Genomic DNA, 27732 nt, shown 5'->3' with positions numbered 1-27732 from the left:
GGGCCCCGCGCCCGCCCCGCCCGCCGGGCTGCCTTCCGCCCGCCTGAGGGACGCCGCTCGCCCCGCAGCCCCTGCCCGCGCCCTCCCGCTCGCCGCTTCCCCTGGGTATGGATCAGAAACGCCCGAGACCTCGCGGTGAGCGGAGAAACGGGAGGGAGCAGGGAGCCGGCGGCGGCGGAGCGGACAGGCAGCGCCGCGGGCAGCCGCGGGCGGAGCGGGGCGGGCGGGGATGAAATGGCCAAGGCCCCGGGCGGCCTCGCCCTCATTCGACCTCGCGCGCAGCAAAGATGGCGGCCGCGGTGCGCGCTATCGGCAGCCTGGGGCGCTTCACGGCCGCCGCCAAGTACAGCGCGTCCCGCCGGCCGCCGCCCGCGGGTGAGCCGGGGCCTCCGGGGCGGTTGCTGCCTCCTGCGCCGGGGGGGAACGGGGGGGCACGGGGGGGCAGGAGCGGTGGTGGCGGCGGTGGCGGCGGCGGCGGCGGGAATGGGCGCGGCCTGTCGGGGTGGGGTGGGGGGATCCTCGCGTGAGCGTGTGTGCCCACGCGTGAGGGTGCTGCGAGGGGGGTGGAGGGCAGGGTGGGGGGGATCGCCGGGCGGTGTGTGGCTTCGTGTGTTAGCGTGGCGGCTGTGAGGAACGGGGGTATTACCGGGGAAAGGAATGGGGCGGGGGGGGGCCTTCCCGGTCTGCGTGTCCCCGGGGGGGCTGTGGGGTGGGGGCTGCCGCCGTGGAGGTGTCCGTGCGTGGGTATGTGTACGGGGGTGTTGTCCTCATGGCCTGTGAATCGCGCAGGGGGATCTCTGGCATGTCCCTACCCACCCCCCAAAGGTTTCCCCAGGGCGGGGGTCCGTGTCTCCATGTCCTGGGGGGCCACGGGGGGTGTGGGGCTTTGTGCGTGGGGGTGTGGGGGGTGTGTCCCCACAGGGGAGATGCTCCCACGCCAGCCCCCAGGCAGGCTGGCCTTCGTGTGCCTGGCCACGGCCCCTGTGTCCTTCCTTGCACGTGGGGGGTCCCTGTGACCCTGCGTGGGGTGGGGGGACCCTCCAGGCAGGATTGTCCTCGCCACGTGAGCTGATCCACAGGGAGAGGATGCCCTTGTGTCCTTACACGTGTGTGTGTGTGTCCCATGCCCGTGGGTGCACGCCTGGGTGGCGGGGGGGGAATGTCTCCATGTCCTTGGCTGTCTGGATCCTGGGGCTGTCCTCCAGGCATGCAGGTGTGTCCGTGGGATGGGGGTGTCCCCGGGTGGGTGGGGGCAATGCCCCCAGGAGTGTTTGCATCTCCAGGTACCCACGATCTGTCTTTATTTTGGTACGCAAGCGTCTTCAGCCGTTGACTAACGCTCCCTTGCAATCTGCTGACCCAGGCAGGGCCTTGGCGTGCTCCTGCTTGTTTGCAGCGCCTGCGGTGAGCTGGGTCGTGGTGCTTCCTCACAGGGGTACTGAAGCAAGGAGTCACCAGGTGCCCCGAGGAAGGCCAAAGGACAAGGCTTAGAGGCATTGGAAACTGCTTCTTATTTCTGCACTTTGAAGGGCCTCAGGTTCTGGTATCGATGTTGACCTGAAATCTAGCAGCGTTTCTTTTCAACCTAATACCTGTCTTTTGTGCAGCGTTGGAGCGAATTTGTACGTGAGCTGGTCGCTCCAGGAGCGGAGCGCTGTGGTCGAGAACGAGCAGAACTGTGGTAACTCCAGCGAGCGCTCGGGCTGTCGTTGGTTGGGCTTCTTGTTGTAACTGGCAAAATTCTTGATCACAAACAGTCCTGGAGCTGCTGTGAGGACACTGTCACTCACTGTAATTAATAGCGTTGCTCTGCCGTAACAAAGTATTTGTTAAATTGGATGCAGACCTCGCCAGGGCGGGCCAAAAAGCACGCAGAAGGCAGCAAGCAGGCAGAAGACAGTGTGAGCTCGAGAGCTGGCCGTACCTGCTGAGCCGCATGCCGTGTGCCAGCAGGTTCCCAGAGAGGATAGGAAAGCTCAGTTTGTCAAAAGTTTCCCGTCTCGCAGCTCGTCGCTCTGGGCCATCAGCTCGCAGATGCAGGCTGAAAGCGTGGCCAGTCGTCCTGACCTTCAGCTGGTTCACTCTGCTGGTGCTTGGCTCGGTCCAGGACTGCAAGGAGGCTTTTCTCCTGAGGCATCCATGGATGCTGTTCCCACTTCAAGTGGCATGCTGCGTCCGGGTGAGTGGAAGGAAGGGAAGGGGAAGTGCTGGACAGGGAAGCAGCTGAGGAAATAAAAGAGAAAGTGGGAAGAAAGAGGTCCTGGCTAGACTGTGTGAAAGGGGTGTTCTCCGTTCTCTGCTGCATCCAAGTTCTCGGCGAAGTCCTGAGAGCAACTGTCTGAAGTATTGGCGTGCTCGTCTCCAGACGGTCTTTTAATTGGAGTGAGTGAAATCGTGAAAATGGAATCGATATTCAAGGCTTTTAATTCTAGAGTGAATGTTAGTGAAATGGAGGAAGCGTACATCTGGCCTGCTGCTGCTGCTTCCTTCAGCATTTGGAAGGAGGATTTTTCTGGCTCTGATCTTGGCAAGTGACCACTGTAGTGCTGAATGAATCAACGCCTAAAGCAGATGGGCTGTGACTGTGACCAAGTAAATGTGCTTTTAGTTTTAGACATTTTCCACAAGTATTCTGGGCTCTAAAATAAAATACTGCCAGGCTAAGGAAACCTAAGTGAAATATTAAGCAGTTGTTGCTTTAATGACAGTATCTTTCCCAAAAGAGTTTATATTAAAATGTAGTGAGATTTGTTCAGTCGTGCCCTTGATATTTTTTTTTTCCTACTTCATATCTTTTGTTTTGCTAGAACTGAAAGGCAAAGTGGAATTCAAGGTTTAAGGTTTTCATGGAAGCAGTCTGTTTGGGAACTGATGTGAAAGAGGAAAGCATGTTAGACCATAGAAAGAGAAGAAAGTTAATTAATCCATTGCCTTTTTATTTTTAATTGACATTGTGTGTTTTGCATGCGATATAGTTTTTGCTACGTAGTCAGTGCGTTGCTTTTGGGAAGTGTTGGAGTGATGTGCCGCTTACCTTCCCGCGTCCCAGCCTCAGCAGACGCCTGACTGAGGGTGAGGAAGGAAAACATTCTCACTTGCCTGGCAGCTGAGATTTGTTTGGTCTGATTCTCCTTCCTGCTGTGCCTAGCCATGTGCAGCAATACAGGATTGAAGTGAATGAGTTCGGTAAGATAGTTCAGTCCTTGCCCCCTTTTTAAAGTAGTGGGGCTGTGTGGCTTTTCTCGAGTTAAAATACTGCCACTGAAAGCGCATCGTGTTCTGCTGAGGAGCATCTGTCAGCAGGGAAATTGTTGTCAGAGCACGCTTGGTTTTGTGGGAAATGAGCATTGGCGCTTAGTTTCAGGAGTACCTGCCTTTAGCACACAAACAGTTGAGGGAAATTAATGTTGGCTACAGCAATCACAATCTGGTTATTGTCCTAGTCCAAAAATACTTTGAAGTAGCTTTGGAGTGGAAACCGGTTCGCTCTTTGTTTATAAAATGGTATGGTGGGCCCATGACACACACACGCACGCACAAACCCATCTGCCGGGACAGACTGACGCTGAATTTCCATCCCCGCAGTGTCACACCGTGTATCCTGGGCTCGGGGAATGGAGCACAAAGGTCAGTCCCCGCTTGCCAGCACCGGAGACAAAGTGGAAGGAGGGCCAAAGTGCAGCAGAGCTCCAGCCCTGAGCCCGTGTCACGGGGCTGCGGGGAGGGGGAAGCACCTGCTGGTGAGGTACAGGCTGAGGTTTTGAGTTTGTTCTCCCCGTACTGGATTTTCTGCTTTCTTGCTGCTGGGAATGGGAATGTTTAATGCCTGAACATTTTACCAGCGTTGAGCAGTAAACCTCCCCTAGCTAAATGGCCGTGTTCCAGTCGATAGATGTGCATGTGGTGCTTAAGAAGTAACGCTTTTACTGGATTTCAGACTTAAAGCAGCTTTGGCAGCCATTCAGCCTAGATCTGTGTTAGAGCATCCTCTCAGTCAAGATCAAGGTTGCTTGAATAGAACTGAGATTCATTTGCTTAACGAGAGATCATCGGGGCAAATACAATTTCTCAGCAGGAAAAAGGAGATCTGGGGTTTATGAGTCAGAAAAGTGGCATTTCACTTGTGGGCAGAACTTGTTCATGCCATGGTCTGAGTTCTCTGAGTGCTTTGAAACACGACAAGTTTGTCTGGGTGCTTCCATATGTAATGAGTAGAGGTGGATCAAGTATTTTGTTGGTAGATGGAGGCGGGAATAAATATTTCGTGTGCTCTTTTTGTAGCTCAGCAGATGTATACCCGGAGATCTGTGAAGTAACACTTGGGGTTGCGCCATTCACTGGCACGAGAGTGTGTTTTTGCAGAAATATTCTAGAGCAGTTATGTTTGATTTGCAGAAAAGTTAACTTGCAGGCTTGAAACGCTCCGAAGTGCAGCAAGGTCTCTGGTTTAGCATGTGAAGAAGTGTTGAACTGTGCATACGAAAGGCAAGACACCCCTGTGTGCCGCCCACTTCATCTCTTGTCAGCTCTTTGGGAAAAAGGCTTTGATTATTTTTTTTGCCCTTGGTTTGCCATTGCTGGTGTTAGAAGCTGCGATGTGGAATCTGTGCTGTGAAGGTCACTTCAATAGCGTGGAGTCTGCTGAGCTCTGGTGGTGGCACAGGTCAAGCCGTAAGAGAAGTAACTGGCTCATACTCAGGATTTTCCGAAACGCTGTACTCAGCAGATGAGGGGAGATGGGAGGATGCATTAATAAAAGAGAGTTAAGCTGAGACTACTGAGAATCCCTTTAACATCTGCAATGTCTTTTCTTTAGCTTATGCTTGCCGTCACATCTCCACCTCCACTGCTCTTCAGAGTAAGTGTAAAGCTTTTCTATGTGAGTTCATTTTCTTTCTTAAAATCCGCTGAGCATAAGCTGATAACACTTTTCTGTTTGTTTCCAGCTAGAACCCACGTTAGCTATGATATCAAAGGAGATGTTGCTGTCGTACGCTTCAACACACCAAATTCAAAGGTACTGTTTTAGCTGGCTGTGGTTAAGAGGCGTATCAAGTGGAAATGGCAGGAATAGCAGTTGTATGGAGAAGGCACTGAAAATTCTAATTTAAGACTAAGAACTTTCCTAACCTGCAGCCTGTCAAAGTTGCGAGCAAAGTAGAAATAAGAAAATGAGCATTTGGACATTTAATGAGACACCTGAAAATGCCTTATGGAAATATTTTTTTATGTACTAAGCTAACTTGTCTCTCTCACTGGCGCAAGATACTGCTAAATCTTACTAAGTTCCTGGATTCAAGGTGGTTAAGGAGAGTGTCCACTATATAGGAAAAAAACCAGCTTAGAAGCTCATAAAATCTGTGTTTGAGGTCACAAAGCCGCTGTTGGTGAGGTACTTCTTAATAACAGGCTACTTGATAACCTGCTGCAGGGTTTCATCTTGGAGTTGTTTTTTTTTCCTTGCTGTATTATGACACAAGGTGAACTAACTTTTATAGCAAATGTGGGCTCATTTTGAGCGCCCCAGAAGCGTTATAATTGTGCCAAGCAATCATCTGGCTGTTGGGCAAATTCCTGGATGGTCTAGTCCTTTACTTTTCAGAAGGCAAATCTTGAAAGGCTGTAGAGCTGCTGCTCCTACTGGTTTGGAAAATCTGTTTAGACTTACTGTTGGCTTTGGCTTTTTGTTGTCAGTCTGTCTTGTGTGCAAGTTTTCTGATGCTATAATGACTGAATCCGGTACTTAGTCAGAGGTTAAACTTCACTGTCTGCTGGGCTCCCTATTTACAATGCTTATTTGCTGCCTTCAGGTGAACACTCTATCCAAACAATTGAGCTCAGAGTTTACTGATGTAATGAATGAGATCTGGGCCAATGAAGCTGTCAAAAGTGCCGTCCTCATCTCTTCAAAGCCAGGCTCTTTCATTGCTGGAGCAGATATCGAGTAAGTATGGGGGCCTTAGAAGTTACGCCGCTGGAGCTTTCTCTGAAGTCCGGCATCCAGGGCCAGTGGTCTGGTGCGCTGTGAAGTCCAAGCAGTTTGTCACTGACATCTCCCCAGGGGTGAGGCAGAGGCTGGGAATGAAATCCCTGTGCACAGGATGCCTTACTTGCTCAAATGGAGTTAGGACCTTGATAAAGAGGAACATGGCTAGTCGTTAAACCCCATTTGGCTGTAACACTTGGTCACTCCTTCCTGCGTGCTGGGGTGCAGCCAAGGAAACCCTTCCTGGCTCCGGGCTGAGCATTGTCCTTTGGTCTGCGACACAAGAAGAGCAGATAATTTACATGCAGGACTTCATTTAAGCTAGGTTTGAGTGCCTGGCAGTCTGCCAACGTGGCCCCTCGATTCGGCAGGATTTGGCACTCTGCCACATGGAGCATCGGAGCAGCTTCCCAGGCGATTCAGCATGGGTAACTTCTGCAGGGTGTGGGACGACCCGTGTGGGTGCTCTCACTGGGACCTGGAGTGTCCTTGGCTCCTAGTCCTGACATTGGGCAGGACAGAATAGTTGTTTAAAGGCATCTAGCTCTTCCTTTCTAGCTAAAAGAAGGTGAATTACAAATAGGCCCTTCAAAACCTTATTACCTTTTTGGCTAGCTTTATTTGGGGGCAGAGACTTGATATATGCTGTGGTGGGAAGGAGGCAGTAGCTAGAGCTGGTAAGCAGAGCAAAAGGACAGGCTGTGTTGAAGAGGTGTCTGCTGGTCTCAACACTACGAGCCTCCTGAATTGCGCCTGCCTGGCCAACGCTGCTAGCCTCCGTGAGAATAATTGGCACAGGGAGTCTCTAATTGGCGGAGTGCACCATCAGAGCACTGGCCATCTGCTCCTTTAAAAAGTGATCCTGGGCTCTCCCCTCCACCCTTCCTGGCAAGTGCTTTGAGGCTTCCTATGACCCTTCCTCCTCTCCCCCAAAGGCTTTCAAAGCTCTGACACAAGGAAACTCATTCACTGCCTGCAGGCGCAGCCCAGTGTCAGCGTGCAGTGACTTAACCCACTGAATTTAGTAGTCTTCCCGTGTAGTCTGTTAAATCTAAGACTGGGGGACTAAACAGCTCTTGCCTGTCTGTCAGTCGCTGGAGCTTTGTGGGAAAAGGGGAACAAACTCCTTGAAGCACTCTCCATTTTACTGCTGTTTTCTCAGTGCTTTTCCGATTCTGATCAGCCTTTCTGCCTCACTGCAGCATGATTGAAGCCTGCAAGACTGCTCAGGAAGTGACTCAGCTTTCTCAGGAAGGACAGAAGATGCTAGAAAAAATTGAGCAGTCTCCAAAGCCCATAGTTGCTGCCATCAGTGGCTCCTGCTTGGGAGGAGGACTGGAGGTATTGAACGATTCTGGGTCTGACAAGCAGCAGTGGGAGTTGATAGCGCCGGTTCTCTAAACTATCCAAACGATGCCTGCAGGACTACTTAGTGCGAGAGGGATTTGAGACCTGACGTGGGTTCATTACATCCACTCAAATGAGTTTGTGGCAAGTTAATGGCTTGGTTGTGCTTCAGGGCTCTGCCATGCTAATTTTTCTGCTTCTGTTGAAAGAGAGCTAATCAAATATGAATCTGTGGGGGCCAGGCTAATATTTAGATGAGAGCATCCCAGGGAAAACCGGCTGTTTCCGGCATGCATTGGATCTGGATAAGTGCTGCTGGCAGAGTCCAGGCTGGAAATTGCTGCTTTTCAGATGAACTGAGCCTTGTATCCCAGCAACTTCTGTTCTTTTAAAGGTTGTTGTGAGAGGGATGAGTGTGGGGAACCTGGCCAGTTGACTCTGCACTGTCGCTTGCCACTTCGGCTGGGTGCGGTATTTGCTTCGTAATCTCCATTTAGGATTTTGTAAACTGAAAGACTGGTAATTCCTGGAGCAAAGTTGTTACTAAAACAGAATAACCTTGTGAGAATGGAGGCTTTTCAGTTGTGTACTGATTTCTTAAGCAGTCACAGCTTATTATAAGCACTCTGGTGACAGATCTGGACTCGGTGATCCAGTGATAAACCAAGTATCATGGCTAATCTGTAAATGGGACCACGCTCCCAGTGTAGTGAATGAATTTAGCCCTTGATCGTCCAGATGAGATTTAAAAATAGCTTGGCTCAGTTTGGTAGTTTCATGTTCACGTCATAGCTGCTTGCCCTGTGTGCACTTCTCTTGCTGGAAGAAGCCATCAGTTGAGCACAGAGGGTATTTGGGCAGTTGAATTAGGGAACTGGGGTAGGGTCTAGAAGAAAGATGAGGCAATGTGTAGAAGACACCTTTGTTACGGATGCCCAGTTCTTCTGTGGTCTTTCACAGGGAAACCTTTAGTTTTCTCTTCCTTTTTTAAGGTTGCCATTGCCTGTCACTACAGAATAGCAACAAAGGACAAGAAAACAATCTTGGGAACACCTGAAGTGTTACTGGGTCTCCTGCCAGGGGCGGGGGGTACTCAGAGGCTGCCAAAGATGGTAAGTAGGAGAAAAACTTTACCCGATAGCCCCTTCTGCTGCATGGCACGCTCCCATTCTGAAATCTCCTTTCTGCCCTTCCAGGTGGGACTGCCTGCTGCCTTTGATATGATGCTGACTGGAAGGAACATCCGTGCTGACAGAGCAAAGAAGATGGGTCTGGTTGACCAGCTGGTGGACCCACTAGGTCAGACATGATGCTTCTCGGTTGCTTGATCTGCTGTCTGTCAGTGAACCTCTCCACCTTACTGAAATGGGTGGCAAAGCCATTGATGCAGTCAGCAGTCTAGTGGGGGCAAGGCATATGGACCTCAAAGTCCTTACCATGCTCTGCAGTGCAATCTCCATTCCCACTTTAGAGGCATGTGCATGGGGACCTTGAAATGTCAGGCTCCTGCTACAGCTAAGTGAATAAGGAAAGGTTAGCATAGAGGGCAGGCCTGCTGGCTCTTGCATAAGCTAATTATACAGATAAGAACCTGCATTCCTCATTTATCATGTCAGAGGGACAGATTGCAACCCATAATGAAAGGAGACTACATGACTGATGCCTACATTTATGCAGCCTGCAGATGTTAATCTCTGTGACAAGATCCTGAGAAGAAGCCAGCCCCCACAGCTTAGGTGCTCTGAATTGCCAACTGACTTTAAGTTGGATGCAGAAATTCCTCACAAACTGCAGACCAAATTGCAATTCCAAGTGGAGTGAGCTAGTGAATAATTTCTTGCTTCTGCTGTTCCTTCACTAAGGGGGCTTTCTTGGAAGGTGACTAAATGGAGGGGCAAACCCTCCACAGCCTCCTCTGAAAGGTCTGAGCAGCTGCAGCCAGGAGTTAGAGTGGAAACCACCGTGCCAGCTGGTACCGCCACGCAGTTCCACTGTGCTGAGCTTTGTTTCCCCAGGCAGAACATGGCCAAAGTACCCTGGTGGCCCTTAGCTCCTGAAGTTGAAGAAAATAAAATAAACAAAAAGAAAAGGTGCTGCTGCCTACCCTGAGAAGCGCAAGGGAAGGGCCTGTGTCTGTTCTGTCTCACGTGCCAGTGTTCAGCTGGATTAGATGTCCTTAGCTGTATTCTTGCTTGTAAAATGGATGACTGGTACCCAGGCTTGAGTTAAAATTGGCTGAGTAAACTTTACCACTGGCTTAAATGTGAATTGCCTTTTAAGAGCCAGCAAATGTGGCTTTTTATACTAATGATTACACTGGCTTGCTTAAAGGAAACCTGAATTTTCTGAAGAGCTGTTTGGAATCCTAGCTCAGACCAGATAAGCACGTAGGAGGAGCACAAAATACAAATTATATGCAAGCATTAGAGGCATTCCTTGTTCAAACAGCGGCCAGTGCCAGAAGGCTTTCTGCTGAGTATTCTCATGTTCATTCTCAATGTCTGGGCAAAAGCAGCTTTAACTGGGGTGATGCTTTAACTGATTATAGAAAGCTTTGAAGGAGAGAGACAGCGTTAATCAGGAGGCAATTTCACAGGGTGCAATCAGTTCTCCTTCAGTAGGGAGCTCTCCAGCATTCTCTTGATCTATTTACTACTGTGCCCAGATCTAATTCTGGAGTGTGCCTTTTATATAAGCACGCAGATGTGAGTCGACAGCTTGGAGCTCCTGGGTTAGGACACTACAAAACGTTGAGAGGTTATCACAAGTAAAGTAAACCCACATATGTGGGTTGACCACTTTGCCTGAATAGTTCTTACAGCTCAGACTTACAAATAAACAGCTCTTTTCAGCTGTAGTATCAAAGTCCAGTGCTTGTTGGTGTTGAACACCCAAGCTAATGGAAAGGGAAAATCAGGTATTCACGTCTTGCAGCACATCAGGTTACTAAAGCTGAAGGTCTCAGACACGTTGCCTTGAAGTGATGGGAAAAGAATTTGGAAGCTGGTAAGGTTTCAGCTCAGAAATCCCAAATGCTCTCAAATTTCCAATAAATTCTCTAAAATCCACTGGACATTGCTGGAATGTAGATTATGCAGCAGCTCTTGGTTAAGTTTTCTGAGCTGCCTGTAAAATGAAATAGTTGTTTTGTTTGGGCTGTTTTTCTCTAGAGTGGCTCTGACGTACTGCCAGGGTATGAGTGAGACTTCTTAGCTTTCGTGATCTGGTCAAAATGTACGTGCTCCTTTATTTGCTTCTTGCTGAGAGACCCGCCAGCAGGCAGCAGCATTTGGGGTCTGCTGAGTATATGCTCTCAAGTCTTTATGAGAAGAGAAACCTTAAAGTTGAAGACCTCAGCTTTTGATGGAGGGCGAGAGAAGCGGGAGGTGAAGGAGGAGAGGGGTTTTCTGTTTTGTTTTTGTTCTTTGACTGTCTCCTGTGTCAGGGAGTAGTTGCCTGGTGTGGTGTTTTCTTAGAGCTGAAGGCACCGTGCAGCATCTGGGTGTGGTTGGAGCAGCTTCCAGTGAAGGTTAATGAGGCTGCCCAGCTGTAAGGGTACAGAGTTGTAACCTCATCAGGTTCATTCTGCTAGTTCAGAGCCAAGCCAAGGCGGCATGTTTGGCTGGTGGCCCCATGCAGAATCGCTGGGCATTGCTCTTTCATTAATGATTCATTGTATTTGCCTCCAACAACTTTACACAACTGCCTTTTCAGCCCTGTACTCTTCCTGGGCTGATGATACAAGCCCTGTGCTTGCAAATTTTGCAACCCACCCTCAGAGATTGCTAAAACTTGTTCTGTGGTGGCTTGCTTCATTGTTTGTGGGACAGCTTTAAGTTAGCACAGGTGGGTCACGAGATGGATGGCACACCACCTGGAGCCTGGCTAGGTGTTGCTGTGTGTGGCACTGGCTAAAGCAAGCGAGAGATTTCCTGCACCTGAGGTTTCATTGGACATCAGCTCTGGTACAGGTAATTTTCAGGGACGCAGTGCTTCATAACTGTTGTCCGTATGTTTAATAGCAACAGTGTTGGTACAGCTTAGTTGTGCAGACTTACTGTACGCATAAGAAAGGAGAGGTGCAACAAGAGGGAGGGGAGGCAGAACGCTTAAGTTCTGTTGAGATACAGGGATGCCTGCAATTACACAAAGTAAAAGGTTGAGGAATAAAGGGGACAGTTTGCAACAAGATGGTCAGGCACTGAAACAGGGGTCCAGAGAGGTGGTGGGACCTCCATCCTTGGAGGTGTTCAGCGACTGGCAGAACGTGGCCCTGAGCAACCTGATCTAATTCCAGAGTTGGATTTAACTTTGAACTTGGTCCTGCTTTGAGTAGTGGGTCAGACCGGACGGCCTCCCATGTCCTCTTCCAACCAAAGCTATTCCATGGCTCTGTGAAAGTAGCGTTGATGTTTAAGTGGCATACTGTTGTCTGCTCCCCTTGGGAGTTGGCATTTTGGCATTTCTGTATAATGCTGTGGATATTAAATGCCTTGGGGCCTTCATATAGTTGCCTGTTGAGCCTTTCCATCATTGTTCATAATCGGGAAAAGTCAAAGAGGTGGGGGGGAATAGAGTGGTAGCAATTCAAAGGAACATCATGTTGCTGTCTCATCCCTGCTTTTCTGCATCATCATGCATCAATGATAACTTCTGCTGCATTTCCTCAAGCCTTCTCTTCTGTTCACAGGGCCAGGTGTGAAGACTCCAGAAGCACGGACGATTGAGTACTTGGAGGAGGTAGCAGTTGGCTTCGCCAGAGGACTAGCCAACAGGACTGTGTCTGCCAAAAGGTCGAAAGGGCTAATACAGAGTAAGTCTGTGGGCATCATAGCCAAATCCCAAGGGACCGTAGTGAGCGTAATACAGCTTTGCTTCTCAGGGATGTGTTTGTGCTCCTACTTAATTCCATTCTCAAAACAAAGTTATTTCATGTTGTAATCATCTCTTGAGCCAGATGGGTTGGTAGAGAAAACATTGCTCTGCAGATCTGATCTTCAAGTTACGTTGCCAGAGCTGCACATGGTGGCTCCTGAAGTGTACTAGAAGGGAACCAGGCCTGAGGGAGAGAGCAGCAGCTGCCTCCAGAGGACTATCCATCTTCAAAGTTTTAGTAGCAAGTTCTGTACCAAGCTTGTGTAATCAAGTGGGAAGAGGCACACGCGTCTGCTCTGTGCTAATCCCCTTTAGCAGCACCCTTATGCAGTTAGCAGAGCCCAGAAGTGATGACATCTCTGTGTGAGTTTTACTCTGCAGAGCTCGGTCTGTCACCAGTTGTATTAGGAGGATGCTTTAGTCCTAAATGAGACTTGTCTGTGGAACGAGCCACAGAAACCCTTCTGAGCAGACCATGCTACCTGTGGCTGAGTTTCAGGTGCATGTTTCTATTGCAGATATGCAACATTCACGTCTATACTTTTTAACTTTCAGGTTAATCATTTAAAGGCTGATTGTGCATATAGCACTGTGCTGAGACATGTTTTGTCCCATCTTGCAGAGATAACAGACTATGCTATGGCTCTTCCATTTGTGAGGCGGCAAGTCTACAAGACAGTGGAGAGCAAAGTTCAGAAGCAAACCAAAGGACTCTACCCTGCTCCACTAAAGATCATTGAGGTAACTCCCACTGTGAGGTCCAAGAAAATACAGTGAGGGTGGATCTGTGGGATAATATGGCAACAGACAGAGGGAAGGTGGCTCCTTCCTCTGAGTCAAGCCGTACATCCTGATCTTCACAGAAGATCGGTCTTGATGAGTGCTAGCTGTGTGGTGTATCAAGCAAGCATGGTAAAATTCAGAATAGCTTCCCAGAATATGATCACCAATTTATGTGGTACTGGTACCAGTAAGGGGAAGATCAAGAATCCCAATTAAGGGAAGGCTTAGCTGGAATACTTTGTCCATGAAACTTTCAGCTGCAGTTTTTCCAGGTTTCCTACACAGTTTCTAAAGAGTTGGGTTAACCTGTTTGAAGCCAGGAAAATATAAATTGCTGTTTTCATAGCACTAACCACACAATACTTCAAAAGTTAGTCCCCTGAGTTACACAGGCATCATATTACTTACAGACACTGTCCATGGTTGAATCCTTATTATAAAATGACTTTTCACTATTTAAGTTGTTGCCAAGAGTTCTCTAGAACCTGTGAATGCCGCCTCTGACTCTGAGAGCAATGACATTACAGGAGCACAGTCCTCCTGAAAACAATTCCTGAAACCACAAGGTATATTTTACCCCAGGTAAAAATTAACCTGATAGAAAAATCCTTGCCACCGAGGCTATTCTGTGCTAGAAGGACAAGGTGATTCATAGCTCTGCTTCGAACAGCATGGACAGGACCCAGAGAGTCTGAAGTGTGCCTTGAATATTGGGGAGGGGTCACTTGTGAGAACAGGAGGTGCAGCTAAACAAGTAATCTCATTAAAGCGTAGCTGTTGGCAGACATGACTTAACAGCAGTGTATCCTTATTGTTCTTCTTTGACTAGGTTGTAAAGACTGGTCTTGATCAGGGGCGTGACGCTGGATACCTCACTGAATCCCAGGTAAGGAGATTAGATCCCTGGTAGTAATCAGTAATTGTGTAGTTGGGGAGGATTTGTCTTTAACCGCGCACGAAGGATAATATTCATCACAGGCTGCTCAAACTGGTGTCTTGCTCCCTGCCCCTTCTTCTGGCCGTGGGGCTGTGAAAAAGGCCTGTCTTGAACAACAGAACTGTTTGTCAAGGCTCTTCATCTGTGAAAACAGTTTGTGCCTTTTCTCATTCCTCTCTCTGTTTATCTTTTTGAGTGGGGAATGACCAGACGGAGTTCAGCGATCCAGATTTCACATAACAGGACTTTGATTTCTCTGTGTGTCTGAGCACTGTTTGTTTTTTCTGATTATCACATGGGACAGGTAACCTAGAGGTGTGGGTATAGTGCTCTCCATCTCCTCAGTGTTTCCAGGCAATTTGCTGCAAACAAGTCATTTCTTCCAAGAATTAACTTTCATTTTTACCAATGTTCTATTTACTCTGTCGTCTTTTTTCACCATCATCTTTGTTCAGGGTGTTAATTCTCCATTACTCTTGTTTTGTTGTTTGTCCTGTGTTCTAGTCCGGATACTTTGTGCTGGTCCTTTTTCACCCATTGATAACTTCAGGTACTTTTGAAAATTAGGTGGGTTTTTTCAGTACTGGTTTCTCACCCAGAGCAGGACTTCTCTGTCCTTATTTCCTTGGTCAAACTTACCTGTTTAGTAGCCACCCCAGTCAGCGTACTGGCTGTTCAGGGGGGACCTCAGCAGGCTGGAGAACTGGGCAGACAGGAACCTCTGAAGTTCAGCAAAGGGAAAGGCCAAGTGCTGCCCCTGGGCAGGAATAACCCCATGCACTAGTACAGGCTGGGGGCCAGCTGACTGGAGAGAGTCCAGCGAAGGGCCACAGGGATGATTAAAGGCCTGGAGCGTCTGGCAGATGAGGAGAGGCTGGGAGAGCTGGGACTGTTCAGCCGGGAGAAGAGAAGGCTTGCGGGGATCTTATCAATGTGTGTAAATACTTGGTAGGAAGCAGTAAAGAAGGCATAGCTACACTCTTCTCATTGGTATCCAGTGGCAGAATAAGAGGTAATAGGCACAAACTGAAAGAGGAAATTCCACTTAAATATGCAAAACAACTTTTCTACTGTAAAGGTGATTGAATGCTCGAACAGGTTGCCCAGAAAGGCTGTGGAGTCTCCCTCCGTGGCGATATTCAGACCCCAGCCGGGGACAGTCCTAAGCAGCCTGCTCTATGACTCTGCTTTGAGCGATGGGATGGGACAATACAATCTACACAGGTCTCTTCCAACCTCAACTATTCAGTGGTTCTGTGATTCTGTAAAACGAGCCTCTATTTCATTCTTCCTTTCTCTTTAGTTCTTTAGTTCCCTGGCCCATCGGTGGAGTTTAGCACCAATAACAACTGTTAAGGGAAGTCAAGTCTTTTGCATTTTTGAAGCCCAGAAGACTTCACCTCTTGTTCTGCTTGCTGCTTTTCTCCTGTAGGTCAGGCCAGTGGTGAGGCTGAGCAGGTATTAGAATCATAGAAGAGCAATCCCATTGCAGAGGTGTAGGTGTGCGCACATATATGTGCACAAACAGAGAGTACACGCACAGCTGGCCGCACAGACAGCGCAGTGCCTTTACTGGTGACACCCACATAAACACAAACCGCTCACAGGCATGGCCGATGTGGATGATTGATGCTGTTCCTCCTGGCTGGCTGATCAGAATTGAAGTTCACGTGTGGCAATAAGTGCACGTGTGCGCACACGCACCCACACACCCAGGCACACCCTTTTAGTAGCTGGCTGTAGATGTTTCGTCTGTCAATTAGTTGGCCACAGGGCCCAGTCTGGACAGCTGCTGGCACATGGACCTCATGTCCTAAATGCCATCCAGTCCTGCTTGAGGTTTGCTGGTGACACTTGGGAAAACAGGAATAGAGTTTAATATGCAGGTAGGACAGACTGTGGTAGGCAGGTCCAGGGCTTGAGCAGGCAAGCGTACTCACCAGTGGCTTGCTTATGCGTGACCCTTTTGTTCCACGCACACACGCAGAGTCTTTGTTTTCCCATGCTTGTTCCTCCTCAGCCGTGTTGATCCCTCCCTTTCTCTGCCCTTGTCTCTGCCTTTAATAAACAACCTGCCCCTAATTATTTTTTCCTCACTGGTCCCAGTTTTGCTACATCTGTACTCAAATTTATTCTTTCGGATGCTGAAGAGGTAATTCTGGCTGTGCACAGTGTCACTGGTGTGGTTACTGAGCGCTGCTGGCTCTGCAAGACCTGACTCCCCAGAAGACCCACAACACTCCCATCTGATTATCTCTGCATTCGGGTCATCTCTCACGTCGCTGCCCCTTAACCGCCGATGAAATTCGTCTGTCCCCCACGGTAGTATCTATAACTTTCACCAGCTTCTCACGCTGCTATCTGTCACATCCCGCAGTCTTTCCTGCCGTGCTTAGTAGCTCCTTTTGTTCTCCTCTGGTGACAAGGTCCTGGTCTGAGATGTAGCTGTCTGCCTCCTACCTTAACAGTGACCTCCTGGGTATACCCCATCTGTTCTGGTTATGCATTCCACCCACGTTTGGTCTGGTGCTGAATAGAAGGCTTGGGATACTCTGTTCCTTACAGAAAAGAATGAATGGTTTTTCCTGAGAATAGCAGCAGGATGGAGATCTTCCCAGAACCCTCTAAAGAATAATAAGTGTCAGTGTCGTGTCTCTTTTTCATGCCTCCCTCTTTCCCCTCGGGTAGGAGACTTGCAGTTTCTCTTCCAGGCTTTGCGTTTCTGATATTTTAACAAACCTCTAACTCACAGGACAATGGTGAAGGAAGATACAGCCTGCTCTAAACTACATTGTGTTGGCGGCTTTCCTTAGCTGACTTGGCTCAGACAACTCTAGCTCGCTGTTGCCCTACGCTGTCTTTTGTCTTCCTGACTGCTTTCCCGTTTCATGCTGAGTGCCAGGAGGTTATGCAGGCCTTTGATTTTGTTGCCTCTCCATGGTCCTCTGAAAATAGTATCAGGCTACTGCTGTCAGTGAGAATTGGCCAGTTTAAAGATTTTTTTCAAAGTCTGAGGGCAGGGCCCGTTCACCTGGAAGCCACTGGGGCAATGGCCCCAGCTAGCGCAGGATGCACATGGGGGAGAAAGGGTCCCATGTCAGTGAAATACCGTCCTGCCGCTGGGGAAGTAGAAGGGGCTCCGGCATTGATCTCGTAGGACCCTGCAGCTGCTGGCTGGCCCAGGCAGCAGGGTCGCTTCTGGCTTAACCATCACCCCAGTGAACTGCCAGGGAATGCTCCTCCAAAGCTGGGCTGGGAGGGTGGAAATGAGCTGTGAAGGATTCAGTGGATAGGAAGGAGATGGACATGGAAATACTGTGGCTGCTCTTGTTCCGTGGCATGAATGTTAGAGGTACGCGCTCTTTCAGATGCTTTAAATTATAATGTTTATGAGAAAGGACATCGAATAAGCAGTTTTCCTACTGCTTTCTGGCAGCCCATATGGGAGGCAGTGGTGCAAAGTGGGCTGTGCTTAGCACAGAAGGTGCCTCTCTGCAGAGGATGCATATGCCCTGTACGTTCTTCCTTTTCTAACCAGGTTACTAGTCAGTGTAGTTGCACGAGCGGCTGTGCTCTTCCGGCACGCACCCATCAAAAACAGGGCAAGGGAAGCGAGACAGCTGTTAAATGCCAAACTCTCTGCTTCCCTCTTCCCTTTCTTCCAGAGCTTTGGCCAACTTGCAATGACTAAGGAGTCCAAGGCGCTGCTTGGACTTTACCACGGGCAGGTGCACTGCAAGAAGAACAAGTTTGGAACACCTCAGCGGGAGGTCAAGTAAGTGCAAGTGTGGGATGCCTGAAGGAGCAGTTGGAGGAGCTCTGCTAAAAGGCTCTTGGGACCGAGTGGCCTAGAGTCCTGAAAAGCAGTGTAGCAGAGCAGAGAGGTTTCCAGCCTCCAGAAGGCTAATCCTCTGCACTTTGGAGGTCTCACCCACAAGTGAAATCTTCTTGCACGACCTCACTAAAAATAGCGCCTGGGTGGACAGGATCTGTGCAAGTCTAATGGTAGCAACGGAAATTCAGCTCTTTCTAACTTTGAATGTGTCCCCCCTGTCCCCTTTTGTGCAGGACCCTGGCAGTGCTGGGAGCAGGGCTCATGGGAGCTGGGATCGCACAGGTTTCAGTGGATAAGGGACTGACGACCATTCTGAAGGACACAGCACAGCAAGGCCTGGACAGAGGACAGCAGCAGGTCTTCAAGGGGTACGTGAGTTAAAAGGAATTTGCTCGGGATGGGCTGGGGCTTCCTTGAGTCAAAATACTCCTCTGCTTTCAGGCGGTCAGGAACTCCTGACACCTCTATTCCTCTGGAGTCTTCTACCATCGGATGTCACAGAAATGCTTTCTTTTAAGGTTGCCCTATGCAGTGTGCTGGGATATTGCTACGAAATAGGCCCAGTGTATTCAGCCTTAGCTCCTTAGGTAGGTAGACAACCTAACAGATGATTGCTTTAGCTTTTAGATTTAGCAGTAGCTTACAGAGCTAAGGGGGGAGGGAGTAATCCTGGCTGCCTAGAGGCCCATGTCAGGGGAGGCATTGGGTCACACTTCTGAAAAGCTGGATTTCTTTCCCCTGTCCTCCTGGCTCAGCAGTAGTCATCTCAGCTGTGCATCATCAGGAATGTCAGTGATTGACCTTCAGACTAATGCACTGGCTGAGTTGTGTGAGCATGGCTCTCCTTTTTCCAGATGGAAGGAGGGGCCAGTAGGCAGAGTGACAGTCCTGCTGGAGTGGAGATGGTGTTTTGGGTCCCAGCTCCAGCAGGGAGGGATGCCCTTGGTGTTGTGGTGCACCTCTGGCAGTCTGGGCTGGCCTGCCCAGGAGCTGTGACAGAGCTGTCCTTCCCTAGGCTGAACAGCAAGGTGAAGAAGAAGAGTCTGACATCGTTTGAGAGGGACTCCATTCTCAGCAACCTGACGGGCCAGCTGGACTACAAGGGCTTTGAGAAGGCAGACATGGTGATCGAGGCTGTGTTCGAGGACATTAACATCAAACACAAAGTGCTGAAGGAAGTGGAGGCCGTGAGTATCAGTGCTGAGCAGCTTGTGCTAGATGTGGCCCCTGTATGGTGGAGACTCAGGGTGTCCTGTCCTGTGCTGCTGGGTTTGTCACATCTCCTTTGTGCTGCAGTTTGCTGCTTGGTGCAAGTTATTTACGTCAGTACGTGGGTGAGTGTCAAGGGCAGCCTTCCTATTCACTAAGGATATTCACTGTTCAATAAGGAGTCACTAGTTCGTAGCTGAATGGGGCAGTTCTGATGTTCCCTGACTCCTGGGAGCTGCTCCAAAAAAGCACTGATATGACAGGAGTGTCTTTTGGTATCGCCACAACTTACAGTTCTTTACTTACTATCTCTGGCTTGCTGCCACTGCTCTTTTCTGTTCAAGAGCACACTTGGGGAAATAACTGTATGGTAAAGGAGCTGGTCTGTGCACCTTTCTGAAGTCCCTCCCTGCAGTGTCTAATGTAGTTGCAATGGTCTGGCAGAAACGTGGGGGCTCTGAAACTAATATTGCCGACCTGGGGAGAGTTCAGGGGAAGTCAGATCCGGCTGACTTGGGCTGCTGCTTTAGAATTAGTTTCTAATGCTGTCTGCCCTGACAGAAAATCAAGTTTGCCTTGTTCGTCAGGGTTACCAGGTGCTGGTACTGTTCTCTCAGGGCTCTGCACATCATGCTCTGGATCTGACTCTGGAGTCTGTGCATTTACGCTGTCTCTTCCACCCCCTGCTACAGGTGATCCCTGCTCACTGTATCTTCGCCAGTAACACATCTGCCCTCCCAATCAGCCAAATTGCTGCCGTTAGCAAGAGGCCAGAGAAGGTGAGTACCCAGTGCCACGTGCCTGCTATGAGTCTGCTCTGTGCTGAGCTGCCTGTTAGTGGCAAACTGGCTTTGCTGTAGGTGAGCGCTGGGATCTTCTGCTTCCTCCTCAGAACATGAAACAGCTCGTCCTCTGCCCCCAGTGCAAGCTTTGAACAAAGAGCTTGTGGTCCTTGGACAGATAGGAAGGTGATGAAGGTGGACTCGCCCCCAGTGTGATGTTGGCAAGGCAAGGTGCGGTAGGGAGGTGAGAGCGCTTCAGGGAACATTAATGCACGTGGGGGGTAGAGAAGTTATGGAAGGACTCAAGCTGAGAGAATTCCAGCCAGGAAGACTTCAGTCATTTTGATAAACTGATTAGACATTGGAGTGACTTGCCATGATGGGAGAATGCCTTCTCAGGGAGGAGGCACTAACCTAGCAGCAAAAAGGGAAGAAAAGTCAGTGGCTGGAAGCTGAACTTAGAGGTGCTGAAACTGAAGCCTTGGTCAGCCATGGGATCAGCTCCTGAGGGGGTGGTGGGGTTTTTCTCCCTGGCTCCAAATGATCCATGTGAACAGGATACCAAGAGCAACATAGCAGCTTGTGGCAGAGGTTTGGAGCAGAGGACTTCTTCATCCCTTTGCTTGAAGTCTAAACAGCATATAAAGTAGCTGCATGCTCATCCCTTAGCCCAGGCAAGCACAGCTGAGTAGGAGCACTCATTCATGTGGAGCAGCCTGCCCTGAGGGATGTGCTTGGTGGAGTTACCTTCCGAGGGGCGTGAATGCGCTGGATTGGGAGGAGTCAGCTGGGTGCTGGTTTTCATTGCTGTCTGTGTCTGCCGAGGGTACCTGTGATACCTGCTAGCGTGAGGCTGGCAGATCTGACACGGGAGACCTGCACCCTTCAGGGAGCAGCAGCAGGAGACCAGACGTGACACCGCAGCGTCTGAAGTAGTGTGAGGGATCTGCATGACCAGGTGGAGTCACCTCCCGAGGGCTAAGCATCAGTCTAGGGTGGCCTTGATATAAAAAGAGGGAAACACTTCCCCTCGTTTGAGGAATCTACTTTGCCTACCTGGGGCTGCAGAATACGAAGGAAAGGGCAAGCAGTTCTCCTGTGCGATAACCCCATCTCCCTGTCTAAAACAGGTGGGATGGGGAGGCAGTAGCAGCTTGGGCAGAAGGAGGGGGAAGCTCTGGAGCTCAGTCGGAAAGTGTTACACAAATGCAAAAGCGCAGGTACCCTTGGCTGGTTCCCTAAACTCCTGCAAGTGTCCCAAGTACTGCCCTGGCCAGCGTGTTGCCTCTGCTGCTTGTCTTCCTGCAGAAGTTCTGTGGACATCTGCAAAGGTCGTAGAGTCACAACGTCTGTCCCCACTGTTGGAGGTTCCTGTGAGCTTCACGAGCCTCTTCCTGGTTTGCTGTCATACCTTAGTTGCATCGGAAATGCAAACTGACTCTTACTTGTTCATACTTGCAAATAACGTCCTCTTGCTCTTTAAATTGCCTGTGCAATGGCTTTTTATGGGGAAACTAATAGGAAATCAGTTAACTAATTAGTGTATTTTCTTTAATGAGTTTTGCAGTCTGCAGCTCTCCTGCAAGGTGCCTCTGACTCTACAGAGATCTTAGTGTGAAGCGTAGCTTCCAGGAGGCATGAAGGTGACATGCTGATTACATGGTCGTGTTAAAGTGAGGCACACAGCCGAATAATCTCTGCTTGAATGCTGTTCCCAGAGGAAGGCTGCACTTACCTCTGTAATTGTTTTCTGGAAACATGCCTTCTCATCCTTAAATTCACTTCATCACTAAAAAAAAACTAAACCCAAAACAAAATGTTCACAAGCAGAACACAGGGACTCTGTTCAACATCTGTCTCTGTGACTGCTGCTCCACTCTCAAAGTCCAGAAGAAGCACCACGCAGGCGTGTGGCTCCTCTGCCAGCTCAGATAGTACCTGCAGATCACGCAGTGCCTGTAATTTGCCTGGGGACTGAGCTCGGCTAAGATTCCAAGACAGGTTTTGCTGCCAGACTATTAAGAAGCACAGGGAGAGCTGAGCAGCACTCTTGGTCCTGTAAGCATTATACCTAAATCCTCACTGAGGCAAGAGCTGTGGGGCATGTGCTATGTCCTTGGGAAAGCCAAGGAGGGAAAGGGAGTTGGAGAGCACTCCCGTCAGAGAGGGATACAGAGGAGTGTGTGGCTGAGCGAATAGCGCACTGTGGTGGTGCAGCCCATGGTGGCCTGCTTCCCTCTGCAGTTGGGCACTTGACTTGCCCGGCAGATGACTCTGGGAGCCATAGTCTGTCTTAACCCTGAGCCCTTCCTTCTGCCTAGGTGATCGGGATGCACTACTTCTCCCCTGTTGACAAAATGCAGCTGCTGGAAATCATCACCACGGACAAAACATCGCAGGACACGGCTGCTTCTGCTGTTGCTGTGGGCCTCAAACAGGGCAAGGTCGTCATCGTGGTAAAGGTGAGGAAACACTGCACAAAATACGAGCTGGGATAATAAATAAGGGCAGGCTTGCGCACTGAGGGGAGGCTGAAACGTGGCTGTGAATACGCTAGCATTAGCTACTCATGCTGAGAAGTAAAAATGGAGGTTAGAAGAAGGCAGGTGCCCAAGTGATCCCTCAGGTGTCCTTCAGAGCAGCCATGGAAGGCTAGAAGGCACAGGAACAGTCTGATGAGCCAAGCACGAGATGCTGGCAGTCCTGCTCCACACAACTTCCAGGAGGCTGAAATCTGTAGTGGCATCTGAGATGGAGCAGAGTCTGGGCAGGACTCTAGCCACCTCTTCTCCCTGGCAAGCTGCAAGGACAGAGGGGCCTGCGAGCAGTAACCCTCCTCTTTCGGGATTTAAATCTTTTGTGAGAGGGGACAGAAATACATGTGCAAGTGTAGGGGAAGAGCTATACCAAGCAGAGGGAGAAGACTGAGCACAGCGAGGCAGGAGTTGAGAACAAAGCGCTGTGATCTGTAGGAAGAGGCAGCAGAGCCTCAGAAAAGGCGTGGGCTTTGAGTGGTTTGTTGGGCTGATGGCTGCTGTTGAACGCACGGCCCTCCAAAGAGAGCTGGTCTCATGCTCCGTAGTAGAAAGCATCAGTGATGCGGTTTCAGCTATGTGGGAGGTTCAGCCAGTAGGCTCAGGGCAGTTTGAGTGTATTTTTGGACTGGTCTCTTCACTGATGTGTGAGGCTGTCAGCAATGCTGAGCAGGTCTCTCCTGTGGTGCTGGGAAAACCGGCTTGTCTAAAAGTGCTCTAGGCACCTCTAAAGGCCAGTGGAGATACAGTGCTGCTTCTGTAACCCTCATCCCCACATCAAATGCTTCCCTGAATGGCAGTTTGCAGCTAATCTGTTGCTTCATGACTTTGTGAGTAATATCAGAGGTGAAACAACGGGTTTATGCCCGTTTCACTTGCGCTGAGCACCCTTTCCCCCTGTCAGCCTGTTGGGCTTGGTGAAGCAAGGGGACTCCTGCAGCCTGCTTGGGACCTCCAGGCACTATTTCGAATAAAAACACTCTGGTGGGAACTTCTAGGGAGTAAGTTGATGGAAAGCTTCAAACACTGCTGAACCCTACAGGGAAAAACTATTCTAGCAGTTGATAACATGCTGTTAGAAATGGAGTTCAGTGTGTCTGCCCTGCATGTCAGTGCCTGGGCTGTGAAACGCAGTTCTTGTGCTGCCGAGAGAGGCCGTGTTCCTGCAGTTTGTACTCACCTGCCTTCCTGCTGCGCTCCTCTTCCCTAGGATGGGCCTGGCTTCTACACCACCAGGTGCCTGGGGCCGATGCTGGCAGAAGTGGTCCGAGTTCTCCAGGTGTGTATCCCGTCAGCTACTGGACGTATGCCAAATAGTCATGTAAACTCTGCTTCTTCCTTGCCCCCGATCAGGCTGACCTCAGCCCTGGCCAAGAAGGGAGGTGGGTAACCAGCCCCGGTGCCCATGGTTGTCCCCAGCCAGCTCTTGGCTGCGCTGTGGTCTGATGAGACCTGGCGCAGGCAGTGGTGAGGCTCTTTCCTCCCCACATGGCACCAGGGGAGAGGCAGGAGTGGTGCAAGCACAATTACACTGCTCCTGTCTGGAATCAATCAGCTAATGGGGCTGGTCACAGTCCGTGGCCCCAGATGAGCGAGGGCTTTCTGCCCCCACGCTGGCTTTCCAGGACCCTCACCCAGAGACACCGTTGCTTCCCCTTCTATTCCTGCAGGAGGGGACTGACCCAAAGAAAGTAGATGCCATCTCTACGGCCTTTGGCTTTCCTGTGGGTGCTGCCACGCTCATCGACGAGGTGGGTGTGGATGTGGCCGCGCACGTGGCCGAGGACCTTGGCAAGGCCTTTGGCGAGCGCTTTGGAGGAGGCAACATCGAGTTGTTCAAGCTCATGGTGGAAAAAGGCTTCTTAGGTGAGACGCTAGGCTGTTTTAATCGAACGTGTTTCCCCTTTGTTCAAGGAAAAGTGCTAGCATCCATCAGCCTCTTCTGCCTCAGGTGAGAGCAGTCAGAGAGCAGCCCTGGGAATGGGTCGGGAATCCCTCCCAGCTGTACCCTGGGTAGAGCTCTGGCTGCGGCCAGACCTTCCTTTGCAGAAATGGCAGCAGCAGGCAAAGATGCTGCCTAGAGCAAAGGCAGCGGAGAAGACCTCATGAACCTCTGTCTGGTCCCTTCGTGAAACCTGCACAAGTGCTCTGGGACATGGGGTTTATTTCCAATGGCTGGAAATAAACGCGCCCAAGTGAAACAAGCCCTGAGCTGAGGTTTAGAATCTCTGCGCAAGGAGAGACGATGGCTCTGTCTGCGTGGCAGAAGCTGTACCCTGGTGGCACTGGGTGCCAGAGGCAGCTGTGCCCCTGAGCACGCCAGGACGGAGCAGCGTCCATCAGTGGGACCTGCACTTGGCCCGTGATAGCTCTGCCTTCCAGTGACCCTTGCTGCGACCAGACCCCTGGCAGCCAGGGTTACTCAGGAGATCTTGTCATCTCTGTGCCTTGCTCCCAAGTGTGGACAAGGACCGTGTCTTTTTGCTGCTGTAGCCACGGAAACGGTGGCATTATTTGACTGTCCTCTGGGCCTAGTGAAGGCGTTAGGGCCTGGCACAGTGGCAACATCTTGCCAAGCAGTCAGCTGGACGTGGGCCCCCTTCCCTCTGTCCTTAGTGAGGCAGCAAACAGGCTCGCTCTGAAGTGCAGAGATGCTGCCTGTGCTGGGGGTTTCTGCTCACGCTAACAGAAGCAGGAGTCACAAGAAGATCAGAGGTGAGCAAACGGGACGCGTGGCAGGATATGACTGTCTCTTTTTTTATCCCCGGCAGGTCGCAAGGCAGGGAAAGGCTTTTATGTTTACCAGGAGGGGGTGAAGAACAGGAGCGTGAATTCTGGCATGGATGAGATCTTGGCGCGGTTCAAAGTGCCAGCCAAACCTGAAGTGTAAGTAGCTGTGCATGCTGAGTGGTGGTGTGGGCTGGCTCTCGCCCCAGCTCCTGCTCCTGCCTCTGAGCAGCAGCACGAGGACTGTACCAGGCACCACTGGAGGACAGCGCTGGACGTGGAGTCACTCCAGATGGCATTTGGCTGTTTGGGGCAGGCTGTTGGCTCTGAAGAGCCTGCGCTAGCAGGAATGGGGCATCCTCAAATTCATCAGCATTTGCTTGGGCACCTTTGCAGAAAGCTTTTCTGTGGTGGGGCTTGTCTGGGCAAGCGGGTTGGTGCAGCCCCTGCTGTGACCTTCCCGGCGTTGGACCTGGCACTGAAACGTCTCCTGGAGCAGTTCCCATCTGGCCTGATCAAGCCTTTGCCATTCTTACATGCCTGCCTCAGGACATGTCACAGAACTTAAGTCTTCATCCTCATGTGGATAGGGACAGTCTCAGTGAGAAACCATTTTGTCACCTACCCCAGGCCTGGCTCTGTCCCCAGTCTGTGCTGGCTTCACCTGCTCCTCTGTCCAGCTGCTGTTACCTGCACAGCCCTTACAGTCTCTTTCCTTGCAGCTGTACTGATGAGGACATCCAGATGCGCTTGGTGACGAGGTTTGTGAATGAGGCAGCCATGTGCCTGCAGGAAGGGATCCTCAGCAACCCCGTGGAGGGGGATATTGGTGCTGTGTTCGGCTTGGGCTTCCCGCCATGCCTGGGAGGTAAGTGGTTTCAGCTGGGCTTTGGGCTAGGCTGCATGGCTTGTCTTGAAAGCTTCGTAGTGGGCTTGCCTAGTGGGCTCTAGCCACCAGAGGCGAGCCAGCTGTTGAGGCCAGGTTTGAGCTGCACTCTGACAAGCCTGAGAGTCCTTCTCCCACATAAAGCCTGAGCCAGAGGTTGCTCCAGCGTTCCCACCCCACAAGAGGTGGCAGTGAGCCTGAGAGCTGCCGTGAGACGTTTCTGCCAGGACCCTGTGGAGTTCCTCTGCTGGTACAGCTGTTTCACAAGAGCTGTGGCTGGTGAGGATCAAGGGACTCTAACCAGGTCATTTGCTGTGTCTTCAGGTTGGAATAAGGCGGCAGAGCCATGCTGGCCCCAGCCTCATCAGCGCTTCCTGTGAGAACTTCAAAGGAAGAGCTTTTACCATGCCTGATAGTCATGGGGGTGTAGGTGGGATGGGAGACCTGCAAAGGCCCTACATTTTTAAGGGATCCCTGGCTGGCTTTTGTGCAGCTGTATGGTGCCTGGTGAAAAACAAAGCTCTGGTATCTCATCTCTGGCCACTGCTACTTGCCTGGGTGGGCCGGCAAGCGTCTTGCAGCACTTCTGGAAAGCTGGTCTTGTGCTGCACACGGAGTTGAGACACTGTGCCGAAGAACCCGCTGTTCGCCCTATGCCCGCACATGGCACAGATAAAGCTGAGCTGATAACCTTAGCCGTGGTGCACAGCACTTTTGGGGCCAAGGTACCTGCTGGGCCCAGCCAAGAGCATGGGCAAAGTTCTCCTGGACCCATCTGCAACCTGGCTGGGTGGCCGTGGCCTGGGCAGTGGATGAGGCACGAGCCGAGGTTTGGGTCACAACTGAAGGATACCAAGGGCTCTTGGGCATGAGGTAGTGCTTCGGCCGAGCACCTAGCACTTTCCCTCCCTGAGGCAAGCTCAGACTAAGGGAGCAGTCCCAATTAGCTGTGCCCCAGCTTGTCCCCAGCAGTCCAGTCTGCCTCCGCTCAGCGCAGGTGGGCAGGCAGGGAGCGGGGTCCTGCGCTGCCCTGCCGAGAGACTGGGGGTCTCTCTTAGAGGACAGATCGGCCGAATCCAGTGCTCTCGCTCTTCCAGGCACCTTGGTGCCTCTCGCTTCCTTGGCACAGATGTGTCCCCCTGTCCCCGGCAGGTCCCTTCAGGTACGCAGACTCCTACGGAGCCAAGCAGCTGGTGGACAAGCTGCGGAAGTACGAGGCCGCCTACGGCAGCCAGTTCACGCCGTGCCAGCTGCTGCTGGACTACGCCAACAGCCCAAGCAAGAAATTCCACCAGTGAGCGTGGCCCGCCGCCGCCTGCCCGTGACGCACCGACAGCTCAAGCCGGGACCACCGGCTCTCCAGCAACACCCCATTCTCTGTAGGTTAATCTGCAAAGCACCCAGGGGAGGAGGCAGGGAAGGAAGGAGGGTGGCAGCCGATTGCCTCGTGGCTTTGTAGTCATTTCAAGTGCCTTATCAGCTCCTGTGTGCTGGGCACGTCCGTCCCATGCCAGCGTGGGCCTGGTGGCTCCTTGCTGGGAGAGAGAATTTCCTCTGCGTCACCTCCATGCTGCGACCTCCAGAGCTCCCGGGCTGGCAGGCAGCATCCAGCACGCGTCTGGCCCTGAGGCCTTGCCTTTCCGTAAGCCTCCAGCAATAGATCGCTGTCTCCTGGGTTTGGACTCCATGCCTGCTTCTCCTCCTGTCTCACTGGGGCACCAGCCTCTCGGCACCGAGGAAGGGAACCGCTCGAGTCGGAAATAAAGCGTTCAGGCAATCCTCTGGGGTCCTCTCCGTGCTTGCTGGCTGAGACCCACAAAGGGGCTGCTGG

General features: G+C 51.0%; 1 protein-coding gene across 1 annotated transcript; it reads left to right on the top strand.

The window, feature by feature from the left end:
• Nucleotides 1–228: 228 nt before the first annotated feature.
• On the top strand, nt 229–27680 carry HADHA (hydroxyacyl-CoA dehydrogenase trifunctional multienzyme complex subunit alpha). Its single transcript, XM_075497604.1, has 20 exons — nt 229–375; nt 4817–4858; nt 4947–5017; nt 5811–5944; nt 7189–7327; nt 8326–8445; nt 8530–8632; nt 12024–12146; nt 12831–12949; nt 13821–13877; nt 17594–17703; nt 17997–18131; nt 18779–18950; nt 19665–19751; nt 22076–22216; nt 23499–23567; nt 23959–24154; nt 25060–25174; nt 25738–25883; nt 27054–27680. The coding sequence occupies exons 1-20, from the start codon at nt 288–290 to the stop codon at nt 27197–27199; spliced, it is 2313 nt and encodes a 770-aa protein (XP_075353719.1). The 5' UTR covers nt 229–287; the 3' UTR covers nt 27200–27680.
• Nucleotides 27681–27732: the final 52 nt, after the last annotated feature.

The sequence above is a fragment of the Mycteria americana genome, chromosome 3, assembly GCF_035582795.1.
Source record: "Mycteria americana isolate JAX WOST 10 ecotype Jacksonville Zoo and Gardens chromosome 3, USCA_MyAme_1.0, whole genome shotgun sequence".
Taxonomy (NCBI): domain Eukaryota; kingdom Metazoa; phylum Chordata; class Aves; order Ciconiiformes; family Ciconiidae; genus Mycteria; species Mycteria americana.
Note: the sequence above shows the minus strand (reverse complement) of the source record. Positions and strands in the feature narration are given on the sequence as shown.

What these genes read in the sequence shown, in the direction of transcription:
- HADHA (XM_075497604.1), top strand. Translation starts at nt 288, where the DNA reads ATGGCGGCCGCGGTGCGCGCTATCGGCAGCCTGGGGCGCTTCACGGCC. An exon ending in CACCTCCACTGCTCTTCAGA is followed by an intron (nt 4,859 to 4,946) that starts GTAAGTGTAAAG and finishes GTTTGTTTCCAG; the next exon opens with CTAGAACCCACGTTAGCTAT. An exon ending in GCTTGGGAGGAGGACTGGAG is followed by an intron (nt 7,328 to 8,325) that starts GTATTGAACGAT and finishes TCCTTTTTTAAG; the next exon opens with GTTGCCATTGCCTGTCACTA.